Source organism: Oxyura jamaicensis, chromosome 12 (assembly GCF_011077185.1).
Source record: "Oxyura jamaicensis isolate SHBP4307 breed ruddy duck chromosome 12, BPBGC_Ojam_1.0, whole genome shotgun sequence".
Lineage (NCBI taxonomy): Eukaryota > Metazoa > Chordata > Aves > Anseriformes > Anatidae > Oxyura > Oxyura jamaicensis.
The window spans coordinates 3,455,909-3,478,407 of record NC_048904.1 but is presented as its reverse complement, the minus strand read 5'-3'; the positions used below and the strand labels follow the sequence as shown (position 1 = coordinate 3,478,407).

Here is a 22,499-nt window from a genome sequence, read left to right as displayed (position 1 = left end):
AAGTAGTTTTCCCATTAAAGTTAACAGCTGAAAAGTGAACCCAGATTCATTCAAACTAAAAATGAGTCTCAAGTTTTTGAAGCGGGGGTAATAAACAGACTACATAGCTAAAAAGACTAACATAGCTAAATAAAAATATGAATAGAACGTCTAGTTGCCTTACCAGGAAAAACACTTTAAAGAATTGAATTAATTTGAATTCACGTACCTTGCCTGTCAACCAAATGCTATCTCTAGGACTTCTTCATGTGCAGTTGCTACATCAAGTTGTTTCTGTACAATTACAGTGAAATGATGAGACGCAGAGTAACAGGGGCATGTTGCAGGAAAGGCCAGGAAAGATGACTGTGAACAGCAGAGTTTCAAAGTCTCTTGAGGAGGTAGCTATACAGAAAGCGTATTGCTGGCAGAGGATCACTGGATACATCCTGCAAGGCAAGGCCGAGGTGTTTAGGAAAACTAGGGGAACATGTGTTCTGGTACACACCTCTTTCTGCTTACACAGAAGTGAACTGCCTGGTACCCCCTGGCAGTGCAAGCTGCAGGCAGTATTTGTGTACCACATTCATGCAGATCTAAGCCTAGACCCAGGGGCCACTGGCTTTCAAGTAAGTACATGAGCATTATCTTCCTCATTGAAAGACCTAATACCAACATACATTTGTTCAACCTGTGCACTTACTGTTACAACTAAGGATTAAGTTCCTAGATGTTGTAAGTACCTCTGAGTAGCTACAAGTACCTGGCTGTTGCATTTGTGGAATAGAAGGGCCCCTGTGCTCCTGTTAGTGCTTCCTCAGAACCACACAAAAAACAACACTTTGCCTTCAAGATTTAGTTTTTGTTTGTTTGTTTTTTCTCCTAAAGACTTCCCCTTGCATTCATTCAAGAACTCCACCTACACTCAGCTTGCTGCAAGACAATGTTAGGCCAGTTTCCCGACAAACATGTATATACATTAAAAAAGCTAGCTAGGGAAAATGCCAAAGTGATTGGTACACACTGATTCTGTCTAGAGCACTGAAGATGGTTTCAAGGGATATTACCTGACTGCTTCTCATTAGGAGACCCTCTGCCAGAGATGACAGCTAGAAGAACATGCCCCAGCTGGTCCCTGCTCTACTCCAGCTCTATCTCTAACTGGGGGAACTGGAAGGAGGGGGCATCTTGTTTCTTGTACAAAATTAATGTAGCTTCACATAAAGAACAAAAGTCAACAAACATGCTGCTAAAAAAACCCTTCTCCTGAAGTTCCACACAATAATCCTGACTCCTTACCAGGAAGAATTTCAGCAGAAAAGGTTGGTTCTACATTTTATTATCTGGCTGTGCTCCTTAAGGCGGGAAAGGGGGAGATACTGATTAAACTGATAATTGAACAATTCTTTGCAGCATAGCTGTTCAATGGGCAGGAATTTTCTGGATGAACTTTGAACTGAAAATAGCCTCGCCCATTTGAGGTACCTCAGTGACTTGTTTTGTGGCAGTACTCAGCTTCTGTACAGGAATGCATGCAGACATATGCCTGCTGATTCTGGAGACTGATTCAACAAAACACTTATTCAACAAAACACAATGCCATTACACTGTGTCATGCGGCCCCCCTCCCACATATGGGGTGGAACCATACGAGGGAATTACATGATTTATTACCAATCACTTTTTCTTTTTTGTGAGGGCTTTATATCTGCTGTCACAAGCAAACATCTTCCAATAATTGTGATCTGGTTACAGTATCTAGGAGAGCAATATAAGCCACTTTACAAAAAACCATCAGAGTGGTAGGCCTTCACTCTGCATTTCTGCCTCAGAGAGGCACGGGAGACCTGGGGCTAACTTTGATTAGTAGAGAAAGGTATTTCAGAAACAGTAATTGTACTCTGAGTACTATTATTTTTTTGTTGCATTTCGGTATGATCCTCGTATTATTTAGAATGTTTTCCTAAAACTTCCCTCCTGAGTACTTGAACATCTGCCAAACGTATTTCGGTGAACAGCGTCTGTTTTGTTAGCATGACATTTTCTTCCCCTTCAGGAATGAATTCCCTCAACGGAGATACCACAACTTGACTGGGATTTCATGATAATTGCTTTCAATCAAAATTTGCTCCTCCCTTTCCTAATCCTTGTGGATGTTAATCACCAGACACAACCATGTCACCTTTTAGATGACCTTTCTCATTCAAGTTTGCCGCATGCCAAGTTTGGATTTAAAAAAAAATAAAGTACGTGGAAAGCCCTCCTCTCCTCCCCTCATTAGAGCTTTTTTTAGAAAAATAAAAGAATTGAAATGGGAGTGACAGGGAGTTTCTATACAATTAATGCTACTTTGCCTACCACAGGCACACACCTGTCTGCAAAATGGCTCCCAGCGGAGAGGGAATATCTAAAATACCAGGATCGACTCTGCAAGTCGATCTGCACGGGCAGGGCAGGACAAGGCCTCAGCATGCCCTCAGGGCCTCGGGCACTGCTACAGAGGGCGCTGAGCCACTGCGCCCCAGTCACCTGAAGAAGATGCAAGCCAAGTATAATCTATAGCATTATCAGAAATACCTTTGCATAGATGAAGGCTAAATTTTGTTATGAATTATTAGCAAATAATAAACTAAAGTAAAGCTATGCAGCCCCACGTGGAGTAAAGGTACCACTTCCACAGTAGGCCCAAGGCCTCTGCGCCCCCGCCCTCTGCAGCAGGAGCAGCTGTGCCATGTGAACACTGCAGAGTACACCATCATTACCACTGTTTGCTTCCATTTTCTGAGGTAAATGTCTTAGAATGGGACTTTCAACATACATATTTGCAATTGGGAAGTCAAAACCGGTTCCCTGTGGTATCAATCTAACACAGCTTCAGTAGACATGTCTGCCACAGAGCCCTGTGGGCTGGGTATGCAAAGACAGAAAGGCCTCAAGGGCAGTCTGAGTCATTTGCTTTGCAATTTCACTGCTCACAGGTTGGACCTGCTTTTTTCATCATTAATTAAACTCTATTCAACCCATTAAGAAGAAATACTTGGCCTGAGAACCAACATCATGGGATGAATATGTGCATGGAACTGCTGGCATATACTAAATCCCACTCCTACCAAAAGTGTAGACAGAACTCCTGGGAAGGGACCATGATTTTTCTTTGAGTGCAGCATGATTTTTTGTTAACTGATGAGCTCAAGACAACAAGTCAACTCATCTAAGACATTTAACTTAAAATATACACATTTCCAGCAGCCCTTCTTCCAGTCAGGCAAGCAAACACTTGGATGTAGGCAGTAAGTGAATAGAGGAGAAACTCAGCATTAGATGAAAAATACCCCCCCCCCCCCCTCCAAACAAATACACAAAAAAAACCACACACTTAAATCACATTTTAGTCAGAGAGTTCTATATCCCCAAATCCCACCCACAGGATTTGCCCAACAGACTGACTTGAATGGTCTAAAGGCAAAAAAAAAAAAAATTACTTCTTGCAGCAGGTTGGCTTCTGAACTATTCCAGCTCTCCATTTCACACTTTTTTTCCCCTACTTTTCAAAACTCCCCTCTAACACTAGAGTCTGTGGCGAATCAGAATTCATCAAGACACATGCCAGGAGATCTGCCTCTTCAGCCACCACTGACTTCAGTAGGAGCTGATGACACTTAGTGAAGACTGGGAAAAACTTCTGACAATAAACAGTAGATGAAAAAATGTCAAAATATTTTAAAATAAATTGTATTATTAATAAATGTAAAATCATGATTGCAAATACTGAGGGCATGTATAAGGATATAATGTATCTGATATACCATGGATGCCTACTTCAGACAATGTTCTCAGCCACTTCCTAAGAGTATTTTAGATATATATATAAACACACACTTATATATTAAATGTCTAATACAATATATATAACATCATACCATATTAAAAAAAGACAACTAGCTTCCACTCACCTTTCTTTTCCATAAGGAAATGTGTTCAAAAGCTTTGCTTCATTCATTCTCCAGCTATGTTCTATACAAAGCATTTTACCTTTACTGTTTGTATGACAGTCACAATAATGCATATTAACAATACTACTATTTTGCTAATTAGCACAATTAGTGTATTAACACAACAGTAAAAAACACACTTTTAGTGATTCCAAGCTAATGCAAAAAGATGACCTTATGCTATCTCACCTGATTTTGCCCCCATCATTTCCCTTTCAACTGTTTGCAGTTGGAGTTCACAGCTAAAAGGCTTTTCCACTACCGGAATGAGTGGAAGAATGTATTTTAAGATTCAGCCAACTAGAATCAGAATCAAGAATGCTTTCACAACAAAATGGCTTATTGTGGCAGGGGTGGTGTGGAAAGTGAGGTATACTCACAAAAGTTGGGACATGAAGTGTAGGAGGTGAAGTACAAATAATACAATCTAAAGCCAAATCCCAAGAAAGTTCATTAACAGTATACTAAAGGAATCTTACAAAGCTTTATTAAATAATACAGGTAGAAATGATTATTTATTTACACCTGAATTGTCAGCTTTTAGTAGTAGCATGTAAGGCACACATTTTTCCAAAACAGGCAAATAAATTATACAAAACTTAGAATAATATGCATCAATTTTGCTTTTTTGCACTACTGCATGAAATAAAAACTGTATGCCATTGGCATTTTCCATCCTCAGGGAAGTATTACCAACTATGGTAACCAGTGTCTTCCCCAACGTTTAAAATAAAATTTATTTAGAAAGAAGTTCAAGTCAGCATACCTCACCGCCATGTTTTTTAGAAAGCAAAATACATCTGAGCATACATAGTGATCAACTGCCTGATTTAGCAGAATACTTTCTAACATACTCTGAATTCTGTATTTTATATCTTCATGCTAGCTCCTCAGGGGAAAAAAAAAGTCACAAATCAACCAAAAAAATCAGTAATACATATGCAGTGAAATGCTACATTGTATTTAACAGATCAACAAACAAGCACTTAGTAGTAGGATATTACAGTACAAGTATTCCAAATCTGGTCATACCAGTAATATCTTACTGTATAGGTTAGATCAAAATTCTGGGTGTGGCTGCATTAGTATGTACACAAGTACACCAGAGGTTAGCAACACTGAACCAACTGAAAAAGTCACTCACTGTAACTATGAAATAAGCCACTTACTTTCCAGTGCATCAGGTGACCAGTGGTAATAAAAGGAGGCTCAGTTCCTACTGAGGTATTTCTATACATAAAACGTATTATATTTGTGATCAGAACACAGGTAAGATAACTGCCTTCAATTAAAAACATTTACTATCAGAAGAAAGATCCTCTTAGAAGGCACATGCTTTCACATTCACAGTCCAAAAAAAGTGCTTACACAATAACAAGAAGGGAATACTGCAGCTGTACCCAAAGGAAGCCACACTTTAAAGACAGTTTTACTTTTGATTAAAAAAAAAAAAAAAAAAAAAAAACTTTAAATCTATTCACAGTTGTTCCAGCATTCCCAATGTTTAAACAGCAAATCATGTTGATGAATCACATTGATCACATTGTAAGGCTAAACATAAGAATACTTATCAGTGCAGTACATTCCTGAGTCTAACTCAAAATAAAAAACTAATTTGAAATATACAATCCTTCATATTTTTGGCTCATATCTGACCTGTTTCTCTATTTCCCTTTTAAAAAAAGTTCATTAAAAAGAAAGTTAATTTTTAGAAAAAGTAAATAAAAACTTTGATCACTATCACTCAGACTTCTACCTGCTTGAAGCGCAAGAAAGCTAGCTTAGCATGAACACTGCTTTTTGTCCATTCAACCTTGTCAACTGAGCATAAAACAGCAGATAAAATAAGTTCTGGAGCACTGAAGCAATGACATAAAAAAATGCAAAAGAGCTCTAAATTTTAAAATCATCATGAAAAATTATGAAATTATATTCAAGAGATGACTTGAATTGCATCAAAACTGCAACAGTTCTGAAATTTATCGTTAAAGGCACTGCTTTTTTTTTTTTCCTTAGTCCTAGTGCACGATGAGTCCTGTTTTCTCTAACGGGAACCATAACTGGTGCTCCAGAGCGGGGATGATGGGCTTGTTCTCCTGCCTGAGGACTGAGGACTGAAGGAAAGCACAGGTGATGCAGGGAAACCTAAAACACAGGGAAAATCAGAAAAACAATCATACTCAGGAATGGTGGAGGTAAAAGGAAAAAACTAACTGCCACTGATCATTTGTTGGAACACCCAGTAAGCAAGTCTAATAATCCATTCAGAGTGAAATAACCTTCCTTTAGCTTATTGCCTATTGAGGAGGCATCCTGTAAGTATAAAAGTTTTACACGACTTCTCATTAAGGACTTGAATTAAAGAATTAACTCCTCCAAGAGGAGCACAATACATTTCACTTTAGCAAGAAACTTTCAGGTTGAGTTTATTTTATCTGAAGTATCAGGCACGTATTTACCAACAGAAGAGAAGCCCACCAGTATGTTAACTACATCTGTAGCAATGCGAATTTTCATTGCCACAGTTTATTACAGACCTTACAATTAATAGGTGTTTTTTGCATACTTTTAAAAAGAGTTTGATTCTGCAACACTGCAAATAAAGTAAAATAGGAAGTAAATACCACGCCAAACAATGCGGGCAAACCATGACTGCAGGATCAAAGCAGTCAAGCAACTGATTTGTGTCCTTTGTGCCCCTAACATTTGCCCTTCCCTGTCTTATGATCCAGATCCCAGTACCTCACAGCACGCCAACTGCACAAGAAATGCAGCACATGCTGCAGCTAATCTGATATCATGTGAATTGAACAACCAGCCAGCTGCTGCAAAGCACACTGTATCAGCAATGGAGTTCTGCTTCAGTTGTCCTTGGTAGAAGCAAAGTTGTGAATCTCTCCCCCCCTCTATGTAGCTCATGATTTCCATGAATTCTCAGACTTTTAACATGCTCCCTATTTCCAGTGTTGCCGAAGATGGCCAAGATTTTCTAAAGAACTAGTGATGTGGAAATATAACGTTGGGGGATGGGGAGGAGAGACACACAACAAATTTTCTAGAAACTGGCACAATGCTCGTCATCATTTAAGTCAGTATATAGGCTAATGGAGGTGCATCCCTAAATTGAATTCAAATGCGGTATCTAGACTAATCAATTCATTCATTCATAACTGGGCAACAGCTGCTTACTGTTAGGGCTGCATTGAGGAGTTGTCCTTGGGGTAAATGCTGGATGAGTGTGCTGTTCTTTTGGTGAGAACACTGCATGATAGGCTGCAAGACATTGTAAAAACAAAACAAAACAAAAAATTAGCCTGGAAATCATTCCTTTATATCTCACAACTAATGTATAGTATGTATGAAGTTACTGAAAAAATATGACTGCAGTCTTTCGTTTTCTTACCCATGATCATAACAGCTGTCCCCGCTAATAGTGCGAAAAGCGTGAAGAACATTACTTGATAGGAATCAAGGAAGTGTTGGAATAGACTTGCTCCATCTGTAGAACAGATTAAAAAGAGACATTAACAGATTAAAAAGAGACATTAAGAGACATTTTTAACATTAAGTTAGAAGAGCACCTTATCCCTCCAATTTGCTGTTGGAGTTATTCTTTACCTTTTTTTGGCTATTTCTATTTGAGTATTTATACTAAATAAATTTAATCAACTTAGATAGTGTGATTTCAATCCTAATCACTATTTCCAATGCAATCTTCAAAATCTGCCAAGAGCATCTTAAGATATTAATATGCCGTGTTCTTTATTTTCTTCTGCCCCAATCTGCTTACCAATTTTCATAAAAAACAAGACTTGAGAGTAAATAAAAGCAAAGCTAAAAAAGACTGTTGGACACTTTAGCACAGAGATATTTAGATACTTCAGCAGAGTATTTTGGGCTGGCCCAAAAGGAAAAGTATGTTCAACTTCAGTCATAAAGAGCAATTACGACCAATTATGAGTATTTAAGCCTTCTGGTCATAGTGAGTAGCTTAAATGTCAGTGATAATGTGAACTGCCAGCTCAGATTTTAACGCATCAGATTTTATAACTTTAATCATTAATGTAAATAATGGGTTTATTCTGGTATATACAGAGTCTAGAGATCAACTTACGCCTCACTGGTGCACTGGTTCTGTCAGTCAAGTAAATCACTGTTACTGGGATAGTGATAGACTGGTCAGTCATAGGACTAGAGACAGTTAGAGTAGTTGATAAGGTTCCCTGGCTTGAAACCCTGGGATCAGACAGACTGACGGTGTAGACTACATAACTAGGCAGCCCATAGGATTTCTCCTTCTCTAATGCCTTCACCATTGGTGACCCGCATTTCACCTGCCAGAGTAAAAGAAAAAAGAAAGAAAAACAACATCCTGAAATAGATTGTTTGAAAAGCAAGACACACATCCACCTCGCAGGCCATGCTTCAGAAATAATATTCCACACAAACCTAGACCAACTCATCCCTCAGCAAGAGCTGAACTTGCTTGTAGCTTTACCCTGACACCTTCAGCACTTCATCCCTTATTCAAGTTGCCCTATTAACCACTACTTCTGTATGGGCTTGGCCCAGACCCACAGGGGAATAAAATGAAAGCTTTCCCTTCTGGACTATGTGGACTGTGGGCAAACAAGTAAGTGGGCAAATACCCACTAGGGATCATGCAGGTTTTTCTGCTCTCACACGTGTGCTGGTTTACACATCCCAGCTAGCACACAGGTGAGCCTAACACATTTCTTCTACCTTGAAGCAAGAGTAAAAACTGGGGAGTAATACTTTGAAGATGAGCATTTCCAAACCATTTCAATCTTGAGATGGGAAAGGCAGCACAGAGTCCGTTTGGTTAGAAAGCTGCATGTAACAGCTCAAAATGCTTTTTAACCGTGCTTTAATGCTTTCCAGCAATACACTTACCTCCAGGGTATCAAGTATTTCAGTGGCGCCAAAAATTTTCACATCAGAGCTCGTGTAATGGTTACTTAAAAGCATTTCTGTTTGGTCAGCATAAAACCCGGGATTGAATGGCACCTCAGTGCCAATCTGCTCTGTGGAGATGTGGCTGCCTTGGATTGAAGCTGTAACCCTGAGCACAGTTTTACTCATGGTGAGATGCTTCAGCTGCTTGTCAGTGAGCCTGTGCATTGTGATGGAACAGGTGTAATGTCCTACAAAAACAAGAGGATTTTCACTGTTAATTGTTGTTGTTTTTCCCTCCATGCAGAATGAGATCCCTGTGACATCTTTAGAGAAGAACAAAAAAAAACTAAAATCCAGAACAGCAAATTCAGGGGTGGGTGGGTAAATGACAAATTGGACACAGTGCATCAGCTCGTTCAAGCATCACAATCCCATTACTAAAGCAAAAGAATTCTTGTCCCAAACTAGGCATCATGATTTAACAACAACAAAAACCAAAACCAACCAACCAAGAAAAAGAAACCCATCCAACACAAAGCCTAAAGTGACAATTTTCAGTCCGTGAGATTTCATTCCAGCTGCAGTGAGATTCAATTCCACTTTGAATGTTCATTTATGCTAATTTCACTGTCACGTAGTATGATATATCATGCTTTCATGTTAAAATGACCAATGGTCACTGACCATCACCATCATCAGTTCTATGAAAGCATGGTTAATTATTTATAAGATCTTCGTTAAAAGTTAGGTATTCACTATGTTTCTAATCTTGTATGGAACCTCTTAGTCTACAATTAGCAATATAGTGGGAAAAAAACCCTCCTACAGTATGGATGATACAAAGCGTAAGTAATAAGCAGAATTTGGCTACATACATGTTTTCCCCTTACTTTCTTTTCCTAACAAAGTACCAGAGGCAGCTACTATTACGCAAGGTGTAGCAGTTTTACACAGTAGGTACAGGGACTAACCCAGCAGATGACTCATGTTATTTCCATGTAATTCATGGCATTTTGGTTCTTTTTAAAGTCATGTTATGGTTATGAAACACTAATACACGTTGCAGACAACCTTCACAATTTTATTTCAATTCCTACAGTATCTGGTAATTTTCCCTCCTTTCAAGTCCCAGTTTGTGTTGTTTTGGGAGTATGTAGGAATTCTAGCTTTCATTAAAAAAATAAAATAAAAAATACAGCACTCAGGTTGCAAAGAGAAATTTGAAAGTTTGATAAATTCCAGAAATGCTTAAACTGTAGAACCCAGAGAATTCAAAATATATTACGGATTTTCTCATTTAAGCTACTTCCCTCATTTTAATCGTAAAGGCTAGTTTTACTGCAGTAACTATGGTGCCACGGCTTTTAAAAGGCCAACATCCAGCACAAAGACTATTTGACTCTGCAGCAGATAATTATGTGGAATTTAATGATCCTTATTATCCAGATGTTAAAATTCACGATTCTTTCCTTTTATCCCTAGTCTTAACTTCTACTGCATTTAAGTATATGACAAAGGCACTGATATCTAGCAAAAAAACATCTAAATATGTTTAGCTACTGGCTGTTTATTCTTGAAAATGTTTCCAGTTCTGGAATATTTGTCACCCAAGTGCTCATTTGTAGCAGGTGAAGAAGGAAATGTTTTGGTTCCATAGTTTAAGAAAATAATGTCAGGCCCTGTATTTGTATGTCACATCATACACAAGGTAGGTTTTTTTATTTTTGTTGTGTTTTTTTTTTTAACCTCTGAGTTGGAGTAAAAATTGGACAGCTGCTAGCTTTGTAAAGTGTGTCAAGCCCATATATTATGTCTATGTTCTGCAATAACATTGCTTCAGTATCAAGCTATGATTGGACTGTTGATGTAACTACAAATACACGTGGAGTAGTTTGCAAAATTACAACCTAATCTATGGTCACTGTAATTAAAAAGCATATTGAAGTTTGCTCCCACCCGCCACAGCAGGAAAAAAAAAAAAAAAAAAGCTACTTCAGTATTGTATAGGGCAGAGTTTTTCAGAGTTACAGTAGTATGTCAGGAAGAAAGATATGGGATGGGCTGCCACTGATTTCTAGATTTCTCCATTAACAAGCAAACATCACTACAGAAAACCATTGACTAAAACGAGGACACATTAGCCATTCACTGAAGCCTGAGAACCTACACAGCACAGCTCAGAGGCTTCAGCAGAAAATCCGTCTGGGCATTCAGACTAAACCACAGCAGAATTCAAAGGGTCTGCCTGCATCACGGCATCTTCTCTCATCTTACCTGAAACTGCATCAAATCCAGGTTCTGCTATGAAAATATCATGTGCTGGAAAGTCAAATGTATCACCATTAAAATTTAGATGGCAACTGATAATGGACTGTGGTTGTAATTCAGCAATGGCTTCAATCTGAGCAGGCAAGCACTCTCCTGAGGGGAAGGAAAAAAAAGAATTACAGGGCTCCCCTGTGAAACAAAACCATGGCTTGAGATATCAAGTTATTCTACTATCTCCCAAAATAGTTGCACAAGGTTATGATAATCTTGAAATTGCTGGGAATAACAGACAGCAGGCCTATCTCAAATCTAATGCCAAAGAGACAATAAAGGATTTATTTTTTTTTTTGACAGGAATTAGTTATTTACAGAAAAGAATGAACTAGAAAGAATTGTCAGCTCAGATATGTCTGCTGAATACCTTATATGATCCTGGGAGTCTAGATTTATATTTTAGTTTCTGGCAGGAATTTTTTTAGTCAACTAGTAATTTATATAAGGTACAATAAAATATTATTTCAATAAATGTTAAGTATTGAGGTAATAACAAAAAGGGACCATAATCAAGCAAAATACAGCTTACTAATTAACAGACACAAGATGATGTTTTATCTCTGTTATTACATCTTCCTAATTGATGAAAGTTTCTGTAAAAAAAATTAAGGATGGCAACCACTTCAATGTTTTTTTCTTACTGAGCTTGCTTAACTTACTGAGAAGGCAAGTGCAATTAACTATAAAAACCGGTGTTCAGCTGATTCCTATTAGCTGTTTTTTTGATGTGACCAAAAGCAGCACTTCAATTATCTAGTTATTTTATTCGTTGTGAACCTGAATAGTCTCGGAACATGTCCTACGGAGCTCTCCGTAGAGCTCCTAAGACTCTGAGGAGGCACTAGGGGATCATGGAGACCTTGCTACACTGGCTACACAGACCATTCAAAGAAGCACCTGTTGTGAATATACAAACATATTAAGCAATAAGTATATAGCGTAAACAATTTTTTCATCATACCTTTCAAATTTTTATTTCCTTCTCCAATCAAAACTATTACTTTTGAGGCTGCAACTCCTTCTAAGCTGGTTTTCACTCCACTTACATGCATTGCTGTAGTCCTCTGAGGTGTATTAATAATTATCTGAATAAAGGATGAAGTACACAGTTACCAAAATCTGTATAAAAATTACAAAAACTGAGGCCAAACCAGATTGGATTGACTGCCATGTATATATCTTTATATGTATAACAGATAAGACCCCCAAGAGTTTGTGTTGCTCTTCGTAAGAAATCTTATGTTTCTCTACTTTTATTATCTGCCTAAGACATTTTCTTTCTACTCACCTCACATAGAGCTCTAAGACTAAATTTAATTAAAAAAAATAGTCTGGTTCTTATGTCAGGCTGAACAGTGAATTACATCAACAGTACAACTGCAACGTAGAAAAAAAAAAAAAAGAGTAGTTCTGATCACCGATGCATAGTAATATGGTACTACACTTACACTTCTCGGCATTTCATCCTGCAGTGAAACTTCATTCATAAAAGCAGCCTTACTCAAAAATTATCTAGCACCTGGAAACACCTTAGCCAAGCAACCAAATGTACAATGTAGGAATCATATGGGCTAAAGGCACAAACCATTAGTCTCAATTACACTCTTCAACACAAACAATTAAAAACAAAAACCAAACATGACATGTTTGGACGCATATCGCACACCTTCCAACCATTAGGCAGGAACATCCTTATACATTTGAATACTTTCTCCTTTAACAAGGAGTGCCTATATTTATCTTTCTGTGCTTATACTTACATTTGTATATTTATATTTAACGTAAATAAGCAAACTATTTAAATATATGTACACTTGGGTCTAAGTATTTCTAACTAAAAATCTCATAGGATATACTTTTGCTGAAGCAAACAAACTTCAGCAGTTCCAGTAGGATTTATCAGTGCCTCACCTCTCTGTATGTTTTCAGCAATCCAGGAATTTCATAATAGACAGTGGCAACACCAGAATCCCTTGCCACAGCTACACCTGTCTTGGAGTCAACTTGAAGGACACTACTTAACGAGGAGCTCCATATGCCTGGCAGGCCTGTAAAGATACATCAGTTGTACATTGTGCAGCAAATTCATGTAGCTGAGGCAGTTCGTTCTGCACACTGGTGTCTTTTTTTATTTGCCCATTGTATGGACAGCAGGGTTTTACTTCTGTCATGCACACACACCGACTTGCAGTTACTCTGACAAAAACACATTAATACTAAGAGTTAAAAACAGAGAGTGAAGTCAGGCCATCCTGACTATTTTTTCGCACCACTCCCACAAAACCAACAACAACCAAACAAAAAACTGCCCTTTCAAGCGTAGAGAATGGGAACATCTGAGGCTTGATACTCGTGAATTCCATACAAGCAACATATTGCATGGTAAGATTAAAATTAGAGGAGTTGATCAAACCTATTTTTATCATTAACAAGAACAGTGACATTTGATTCTGAACAAACATCATAAATTATGCATTTAGTTTTCCTGAGAATGAGAAAGGCAGGCTGATGTCAAATTATATGGCTGCATAAGCAGTCACTGAAGTGCCGCTTACCGTCTTGGTTTATCAGTGAAGAACTCAGGCAGAGGACATCACCTACCACCACATCTATGAGTTCAGGAAAAATGGCATGTTGCACGGGAAGGGGGACGTAGTCTGCAATTCCACCGTGTTCGGCATCCCAAACTTTAAGCAAGGTCAAGCCTACATTCACAGTCCGGATAACAAATGTGTTGTTGGTGGGTCCTTTCCCAATTTGTACAAAGTCATCTCTACAGATAAAAAGATAGGCTTTTGAAGTAATCCAAGTTTGCTAATGTCTCCCTCTCTACAATAAATAGTAGGTACAAACTCTGGCTTTAGATGTTTGGCTTCTTGTTTTCTGTGATGGCTACTTTCTAATGAAGAATGACAAAATAGGAAAAAGAACATGGTTTAGGTGTTACTGAGCCAAATTTTAGTTTTTATATGGTTATGCTGAAAAAATACTGAGGTCATAATGATGTATGAGAATATTTCCTAATTCTAAGAAATGCAGAATTTCAAAAATTAGATAATTTGTTTCTTTTTCTTCTTCTCTGAGAGCTAAGAATAAATTAAAACAACATGCAGCTTTCCAGCCCTAGCTTTACAAAGCTAAATCACATTTGATTACAAGTTCTGGTATTTACCAAAATTTAGCATTCCCAAGTGCACTAACACACAGAGCGCACCCAGCACAGAGACTGCCATCCTGCCACAACCCCACAAAGACAGCAAAGTCTTGACAGCAGTAGAGCTGGGTAGGTACAGCTGGCAGTAGAGTGCTGCACCTGAGGTTAATGAGCAGTGCTTCTGTGTCTGGGGCTAATTATCACCCCTATGCTGATGCAGCTATGCCATGTCTAGCTTGGAAGCCATGATAGTGTTATCTCAGGGACCTCTGTATGCTACAGCAATTTCTGTAGATCGTTTAGGTAGGAGAAAGACAGAAAATCGTGCATTCAACCTTCCTCCTCTCCCCCCCCCCCCCCCCATTTTAATCATTATGAGTAAGCTGTAACTGTAAAGTGCTCTGCAGAAAACACACTGTTGTAGTAATGGAATTAAAGATTGTTTACTAATGACTGAAGAGGGTTGTTTTGTCATATTTATTATTCTTTGAAGCAGAGAGCAGAAGTCCTTTTGAGGTTTGGCTCTGCTGTACAAAGGCTATACATGCATATCTGAAGAGACAGCCTCCGATCCTGAAAGTTCACCATCTTACATAAGACGTAACTGAGTCAGTGTAACAAAGCACTAGGAGAAAAGGAGAGGCAAGACGAGGCAAATGCTAATAAGATCAATTGTTTATATAGGCCACTGATGTACGCAATCAGATGATTCAGAGTCACGTAAAGCAGAAACGTACCCCAGCAGGCCCCACTAGGGATCGTGCTTATCTGAGCAACTTTCCATTTGCTAGAGAATATTGATTACTAACTGGAACTCTTCTTTCTGCCACTGCACCTCTGAAAGTCTCAGAGATAAAATCCTCTCTTTTTTAATTCCAGTCCAAGCTATATCTTCAACTGATATCTTTGGGACAGTATTTGTTCCTTGCTGTAACTGGCCTGTACTTGGCCTTTTTGGTCTCCGTAATTAACACCTGCGTTAGGTACCTACCTGTTTGTTGCAAAGCTAAGCACAGAATTATGTGAATGGAAAGCATCTCCAGAGTTATCGTGAAAATGTACTGTAAATGTCAGTGTCACACCCAGAGGTAGAGCCAGTAATGCCTCTTTGTTTTGCGTGTGCAGAATAGGACTCATGGAGATCCTGAGGTAGGAGATGGGATACACCTGTAAAACATCAGGAGTGAAAAATTCAAAATAGCCTTTTTTTTTGCCTCTGTAAATCATCTAAAAAGGGGTCTTAATATGCAAATATACAAAGTTTCCTTGACAAATCACTTACAGTAAGTTTAGCCATATAGCATAACAGTACAGAGACATGGAGCTTTTATTATCCACATAATAATCCTATTTTACAGATCACAGAACAGCTGTGGCTGAAAGGGGCCTCTGGATGTAGCCCAGGCCAGCCACCCTGCTCAGGCTGGGCTACCTACAACCAGACACCCAGAACCACGTGCAGCCAGGTTTCGAGCATCTCCAAGACAGACTCTACAATCTCTCTGGGCAGCCTGTGCCATTGCTCAGCCACCCTCACAGTGCCTTGCTACAGTCACACAGAATTTCACGTTTCAATTTGTGTGCATTCCCTCTTGCCCTGACACTGCCCACCACTGAGAAGAATCTAGCTTTGTCTTCTTCCCATCCTCCCACCAAATATTTCTTCATATTTTTCTCTAAAAGCACTCTGAACTGAAGCAATGTAGAAACCCACATCACACACCTCAGAAACTACATTCTCGTCATGCAAGGTAAAAGTGGTGAGCCTTCCTGGATATGCAAGAGAACAAGTTTTTCCTAGACTTCCCTCCCAGTAATTCCTCAAGTGAAATAATGCAATTTGTTCCCACTTTACCAGAACAGGAGTAACTTGCAGTGACTGTGAGCGTAAGGGGATGAAATGGTTGCTGTTCCCCCAGTTCCCTTACACTGAGAAAGGTTAGATATGGGCAGGTTCTAACAGCCTCGGCTCTGGGAGAAGGTTTGCGCATTGGAGGAAATGTGAACAGTAGCTGCAAAGGCATTCCCTGGTAAACCCAGCGAAATAACGCTGTAGAGACTACAAACTGCTGCCCCTCAAACAGGCCTGCATTGGTCTAACAGGGCTTCCAAGGCGGCGACGAACACCACCCACTCACCATCTTCCCTGCTGGAGTTCTGTGCTGCTATGTTTTTTCTGACCTGGGCACACTTGCCTTGACCTTGCTGGTTGTAAGATGCTACAACAGCCAGGCCGTCCTCCGAGGCTTGGGCTGATAGAAGTTAAGTGCAAAGAGACAAAAGCACTCAGGTCTGGCACCTGTCAGCTCTTAGCGGTCAGCAGGCTACATTTCACTGCCTTAATGCTCCTCCTCAACTAAGACAGAAGTTATGGAATTCTGCTCCAAATTCTTTAGAGAAATCTGCCAGACTGTCCACATGTTCACACCCCCAAAGTTTCCTATTATCGCTTCTCTGAAGGAAGTTTGACTCAAAGATTTCACAACTTTAAAAAATAAAATAAAATAAAAATTACTGTTCTTGCTTAACTTACCTAGGTTAACTAGCAAAATTACCCAATAAAAATCTGCTCTGTTACAGCTTTTGAAAAATAAATAATGGAAGGGGAGAGAAAGCAAAAAACCTTCAAACATATATAGAAAACTATTTTAAAAGAAGCCCTCAAGCTTATCTTGTAGGAAATTCCCTTTTTTCTGACCTAAAAGGCTCAGCTGAAATGTAAAACTCTGCAATCTGAAAATGTACATGTCAAAACATAAAAAGGAAAGAACAAATTTGGCCTCAAGCAAATTGCATCTTTGGTGTGTCTGGAAAAAAAAAGAGTGGCTAAAAAACAGTACATGTAACTGGCTACTCCACAAGCTGATAGACTGCACAGTCATTTTGCCCAACTAGCTGAGGCAACAAGTTAGCAAAAATGACATTTCCTTTAAAGATCTTCAGACTTGCTTTACTTTAAAATTTCATTTAAAGCTGGCCCACATGGACAGCTGCTAAATTTAATATTGAGAAAAATTGTACTTACTGTTAAAGCATCTCTGTTTTTAAAGTATTTGTTATTTTTAAAATATATATATTTGAGTACATCCAGTAAGGCTGTGCTTAGCTTGCTTCCACGCTAAGCTTTGGCATACTGCTATCACTCCTTACTTCCACTGTCCTCCTTGACTTAAATAAGATAAGTCTTTTTTTGAGCAAAGTTGAAGGTCTAAGCTTTAAGGAATGCTGCTGCAGCTTGGTTCTTAATTGCGCACAGTTGTAAATAGACAAAACAAGAACTTATGAAAGGAAGGATGCCGTGAAGGAGAATACTCTGCCTTACAATGACACAACAAGATTAAAGCTCATCTGCTGTTCCATTGCAAGTTTTTGCATGTGACCTTCAGCAAAACCACTCAAGTCCTCTCTGTTCTTCATCCATAAACAGAAGACAAAAGAATGCTCTGAACTCATGGGGTTATTGTGAAGTTAAAAATGTTATTTCCATAAAAGTAGTATAGTTTTATTAAGTACAGAAAAATAAATCTGTTGTATGAGATTCTCAACAGAGACAGTTCCTCCTACAAAGCTTTCACAGACTTAAAACCAGTGCACTGACTCCACAATTCTGCGATATTGTAACTGTGTACGGAAAGAATGCACAAAGGGAGAATTTAACTTCAGTACCGCTATATGCTGACTAAATGTCATTTGAGCCAGCTCCAAAGTCATTAGATGTCTTTCACTAGCTAGATCCAGCAGTGAAGGGAGGAAACAAGGTCATCTATAACAGAGCTGTATGAATTTACTTGCTACCACCTCGCAGCAGGAGTGGCATTAGTGAAACTACGCCACAATCTCTTTTTTCATTCTCTTCCCAGGAGACAAAACTGAATGTTACAGTAAAAAAAAAAAAGGAAGGAAAAAAAAAAAAAAAAAAAAAAAAAAAAAACAAGCCATTTCACAGTGATTACAATAATTAAACCTACAAATAATTTAAAGTCAGCACTTGAATTAAATATGTTTCTCTTTCAGCTGGGACATACTGGAAACATGCTGACAGAGTAAAAAGGGATTAGAGGAGGTGGAGCAGTGGGTATCTCAAAGCTCATGTTGGCAGATGAAGAAAGTTCTTGGGACAAGGACTTCTGAACAGAAATGAAGCACCCTAAGCATCCAATAAGTAAGATGTATTATACTTCATATAACAGCATTTAGTTTAACAGATGACATTTTGGGAAAGAAAGACATCTTGTTGGCCTGAAACCAAACTGTCAAGTTTTGCTACAGATTTGTATTTCCTTAAAGAATCCATATTTCAGTGTAGTTCAGGAACACAGCAGCCTTGGACATGCTCCATGCCAGCTCACCAAACACAGGGAACTTACTGCTTCTGCTATGTCTTCTCATGCAGAGGCTCTCACTACATAAAAGCTAAGTGGCTGGGAAACAGCACAGAAAATTAAATCCGGGGGCCTCCATCCACAGTTACTACTGGTATCTAGAAAATCTAGGTATCTCACAGCATCTCTAGTAAGGTATTTATTTTCGTTACTGCACATAATGTTTACTTCTTTCACTTATTGTCAAATGCATGCTTATAACAGTAGTATCTTTTTTTATTGTTTATTTGAACTTCTGTAGAATTTTTAGGATTTCTTTAAAGGTATGTGCACCCAAAGACTTTTTATAAGATGTACCATATTTAAGAATTTGGTGGGATTTAATCTCTATCTTGTATACTGAACTTTTCTTCAAAGCCCAAAGTAATTAATTCCTATACATTTTTCAGAAAGGAAATTCATAACGTGCATTTAACTGACTCTGATGCAGTAATAAAAATATCCTACTAACAGTAAACTACGTCAGTTATAACTCCCGCTAAAGAGAAGGAGAAAAATATTACCTTAACAGCAGCTACAATGGTCTGGTTTATCCCAAATGATTCTTGTGAAATTACTTCAATTGTTGATAACCCTATCAAAGACCCAGAATTAAGGACACCTCTTTCATCAATTTTTACAACAGGAACTTTATCTGGTCCATCCAGGACACGGCAACTCAGGGAAGCCACTCGGTCCCTTAAAGAAAAAACAAACAAAGCCGCACATACACACACACAAAAAAAAACAAACAGAAAGAAAAAACAGGGAACTCATGTAAATAAGTAAAACCATATTTATACCAATATATTATGCAAATCTAAGACATCGAATCATAGAATGGTCCTAATCTGGTATACATTTTTCTATATCTTTGCAATATAAACTGAGAAGAATGTGCTCTAACCTACAAAAGAAAAGATCCAGTTCTGTTTCAAGCTTACTTAGACAAAGTCTCATCTGGGTTTATGCATTTACTAAAACCTAGTTGTTGCCCATTACCAATCAGTGTTATCATTTCTTGATGCAAACTTGGTTCCAAACAATAATAGCAAAGGCTACTACTACATGCAGCTTCTGTAGTCATTTTCTCTAAGTGATATTTAGAGGCACACACTCTGCCAGGGTCAATGCTGGTATTAGAGACAAAGTCAGGGACATGATTAAGTGGATCTCATCAGTTTCCAGGAAATGGTTTTGTAGACAAGGTTAATTTTTGGAGTAACTCTCACCACGGTATTTGCATATTAATAAAGTGAGCAAATACATAAACTCATTAGTTGGCATTCTCAGACATTAGCTGCTTTTAAGTACCACTTACCACAACTTCCGAAATACTGTAATAATTGTTTTTCTTTTCCTCCTATAGCTTCTCCATCCAGATAGAAATAGCCTACTTTATCCTAAGCAGCCTAGTATTCAAGCTGTATTTTAGCTGCCCTTTTCCTGGCAACAATGCAATTTTTTTGGTGGTAGAGTTCAGACATAGGGGCTGCAATAGTAGATAGTGAAGATGCTGGGAAAAAAGTTTACAAACTGCTATATAGCAAATTAATCACTAATTAATCAGAACAAATTGCTTAGAAGAGCAATCAAATATCAAGCCTGAAACAAGCCTGCAAACAGACTACAAAAATGTTATCTCATTTGGGAAGGACATTTTAATCTCAAAATCTAGCTATAGCCTCTGTGTGAGAAATGCAGAGAACTATTTTCTATAAAGCTTTCATTGCCTATAAAAACCTCTGATGGAAGCATGCAACTGCTTTAACTGGCTCTGCATCTTTCAAAAATAAGGATCTGAAAGTTCCAAATACCAAATGAATTATCAAGCTACTATCTAACCAACACAAGATTTGAAAGAAACCAAGAGTAGAGATAAGATATAGTCATCACCAGATAAGTTGTGTATTATATGGATGTATTATAATACCCTTTTTAAAAGATTGAAACAGTAAAAATTACCTTACACAAAATTGCTTTACAGTTTTGATAAACTGTTGACACAAATCAGAGTATGAAAAAATGGTCTCTAACCTGTTTGTCTGAAGTTTAATAAAGGAGTTTGGTGACATTAAGATCTGTTCTGTTTCAACTTCTGGAGTGACTAGATGAAGCTTTTCATATACCTGGAAAATAAAAGGCACTTTAGCCTACTGCTGTGCACAGCAAGCCATTTATTTCATCTTCAAAATAACAAAACAAAAAGAAGAAAAAAAAAAACACACCACATTTTATCTTATGTAAGATAAAATGTTATATATAAGTCAAAAGCCAGAAAAGTAAACATGAATATTTGAGAATGTGGTACACACCATCTTTTAAAAATTATTCTGAAGAGCATTCATTCCTATGGCTATATTGACACTACCAAGCAGTTTGAACAAAGAAGCAGATTTGTCAAGTGAAGCAGTATTGGAGACCCCACCTTGTCCCAGATTATTTTAGACAACCCCTAGTGTGATCCCACGGATGGAACGTCCACAGAGGTGCATTCCTCAAACACATCTTCCAGTTTTTGTTCCACATAAAGGAATCCAGCTCACATACTTTGAAACTGCTCTTCAAAGTGTGGTAAGTGGGAACAATGGGAGATTCATTTCCAAAGTTAATTCCTGATCCAAGCTGCCACATTTGCATAGACATACAAGATAAGCACTATATACAAGAAGTATTAGTATGCAAGGAGGTACTACAGAACCAAGGTTTCCATAAACTCCAACATTGCTTTCCTGCAAAAAGTAAAAGTCACCTCAATTTCAGGTGGTCTACACCAGAATCGAAACTTCTGAATTTAATTCAGGCATTACACCAGTGTGTAGCTATTCAGTGCAAAAACTTGCCAACAGCTGGAACTTGCAGGTTTCCAAATACAGGAACGTTATACAACAACGGTAAGGGCTCAAAGATGAGCCAAGGTCAGAACAACATTTTTGCATTTAAAATTCCCGACTTCAAACACGGGCTTAAATTCAGCTCTGAAATATTAGAAAATTACACAACATCGCCCTACCTGAATTTGGATTTCATCAGACAGTTCTCTTGCCATGTTGTAAAACTGGTTAGCTGCAGGATCAAGGACCTTCACAACAACTTTCAGGCCTGTTCTTCCCTTTACTCTGCCATAAACATCCATTGCAAAGTTGTATTTCGCAGGAAGCTGAAAAGAAGCCTTGGACAGAAGAAAGCAATCACAGTTTTACACATGGAAAGAGTTGATACTGATATAGAGGAAGGGCCACACCCAACACTGACAATGGCTCCTTGATTTTGAGCAAGTGGAAGCAACAGTATTTTCTTAATTCCCATTACATGGCAGTTTCCTTTTCCCAAGATACACATACATACAAGCACGCACACACACGTGTTACCTCGTTGTGTCTTGTCTTTATGTCCAGAGTATCTCTCTTTGTGACAGACCAGTGGAATGTTAACCCCGGCACCGCATTGCCAAACGAAAAAGGTGTCTGACTACTGGTGATGCCCATTACATAAACTGGCATCTAGAAATAGAGAAACCACTGTCTTAGGGAATTCAAGGATGATAACTAAACCTGCACACAGCAAACAAACTTAACATTCATTGATCAAGAGATGCTACTTATTACAAAGGAAACAGTTTGGCTGCTGTATACATTGCAAGGGGGCACCACGCAGAAGACTCCATAAAAACCCAAAAACCACAACCACCAAACCACACCATCTTGTAACGAAGTACATTTTGATTCTCTCTCATTTGCTACATGATCTACAAAGAATAACAAGTACCAGTTT

General features: G+C 38.3%; 1 protein-coding gene across 1 annotated transcript in view; it reads right to left on the bottom strand.

Moving 5' to 3' along the window:
• Positions 1 to 4,436: 4,436 nt before the first annotated feature.
• NUP210 (nucleoporin 210) overlaps positions 4,437 to 22,499 on the bottom strand; it is a 64,905-nt gene continuing 46,842 nt past the window's right edge. Inside the window, exons 27-40 of the mRNA XM_035337785.1 lie at positions 22,097 to 22,228; positions 21,739 to 21,897; positions 20,763 to 20,854; positions 19,250 to 19,424; positions 15,356 to 15,531; positions 13,766 to 13,983; positions 13,122 to 13,258; positions 12,172 to 12,295; positions 11,163 to 11,309; positions 8,886 to 9,136; positions 8,086 to 8,305; positions 7,375 to 7,470; positions 7,161 to 7,244; positions 4,437 to 6,116 (exon numbers count right to left, since the gene is read on the bottom strand). Coding sequence (XP_035193676.1) covers positions 6,016 to 6,116; positions 7,161 to 7,244; positions 7,375 to 7,470; positions 8,086 to 8,305; positions 8,886 to 9,136; positions 11,163 to 11,309; positions 12,172 to 12,295; positions 13,122 to 13,258; positions 13,766 to 13,983; positions 15,356 to 15,531; positions 19,250 to 19,424; positions 20,763 to 20,854; positions 21,739 to 21,897; positions 22,097 to 22,228 — 2,112 coding nt within the window. The 3' untranslated portion in view covers positions 4,437 to 6,015. The remainder of the gene's footprint in view (positions 6,117 to 7,160; positions 7,245 to 7,374; positions 7,471 to 8,085; positions 8,306 to 8,885; positions 9,137 to 11,162; positions 11,310 to 12,171; positions 12,296 to 13,121; positions 13,259 to 13,765; positions 13,984 to 15,355; positions 15,532 to 19,249; positions 19,425 to 20,762; positions 20,855 to 21,738; positions 21,898 to 22,096; positions 22,229 to 22,499) is intronic.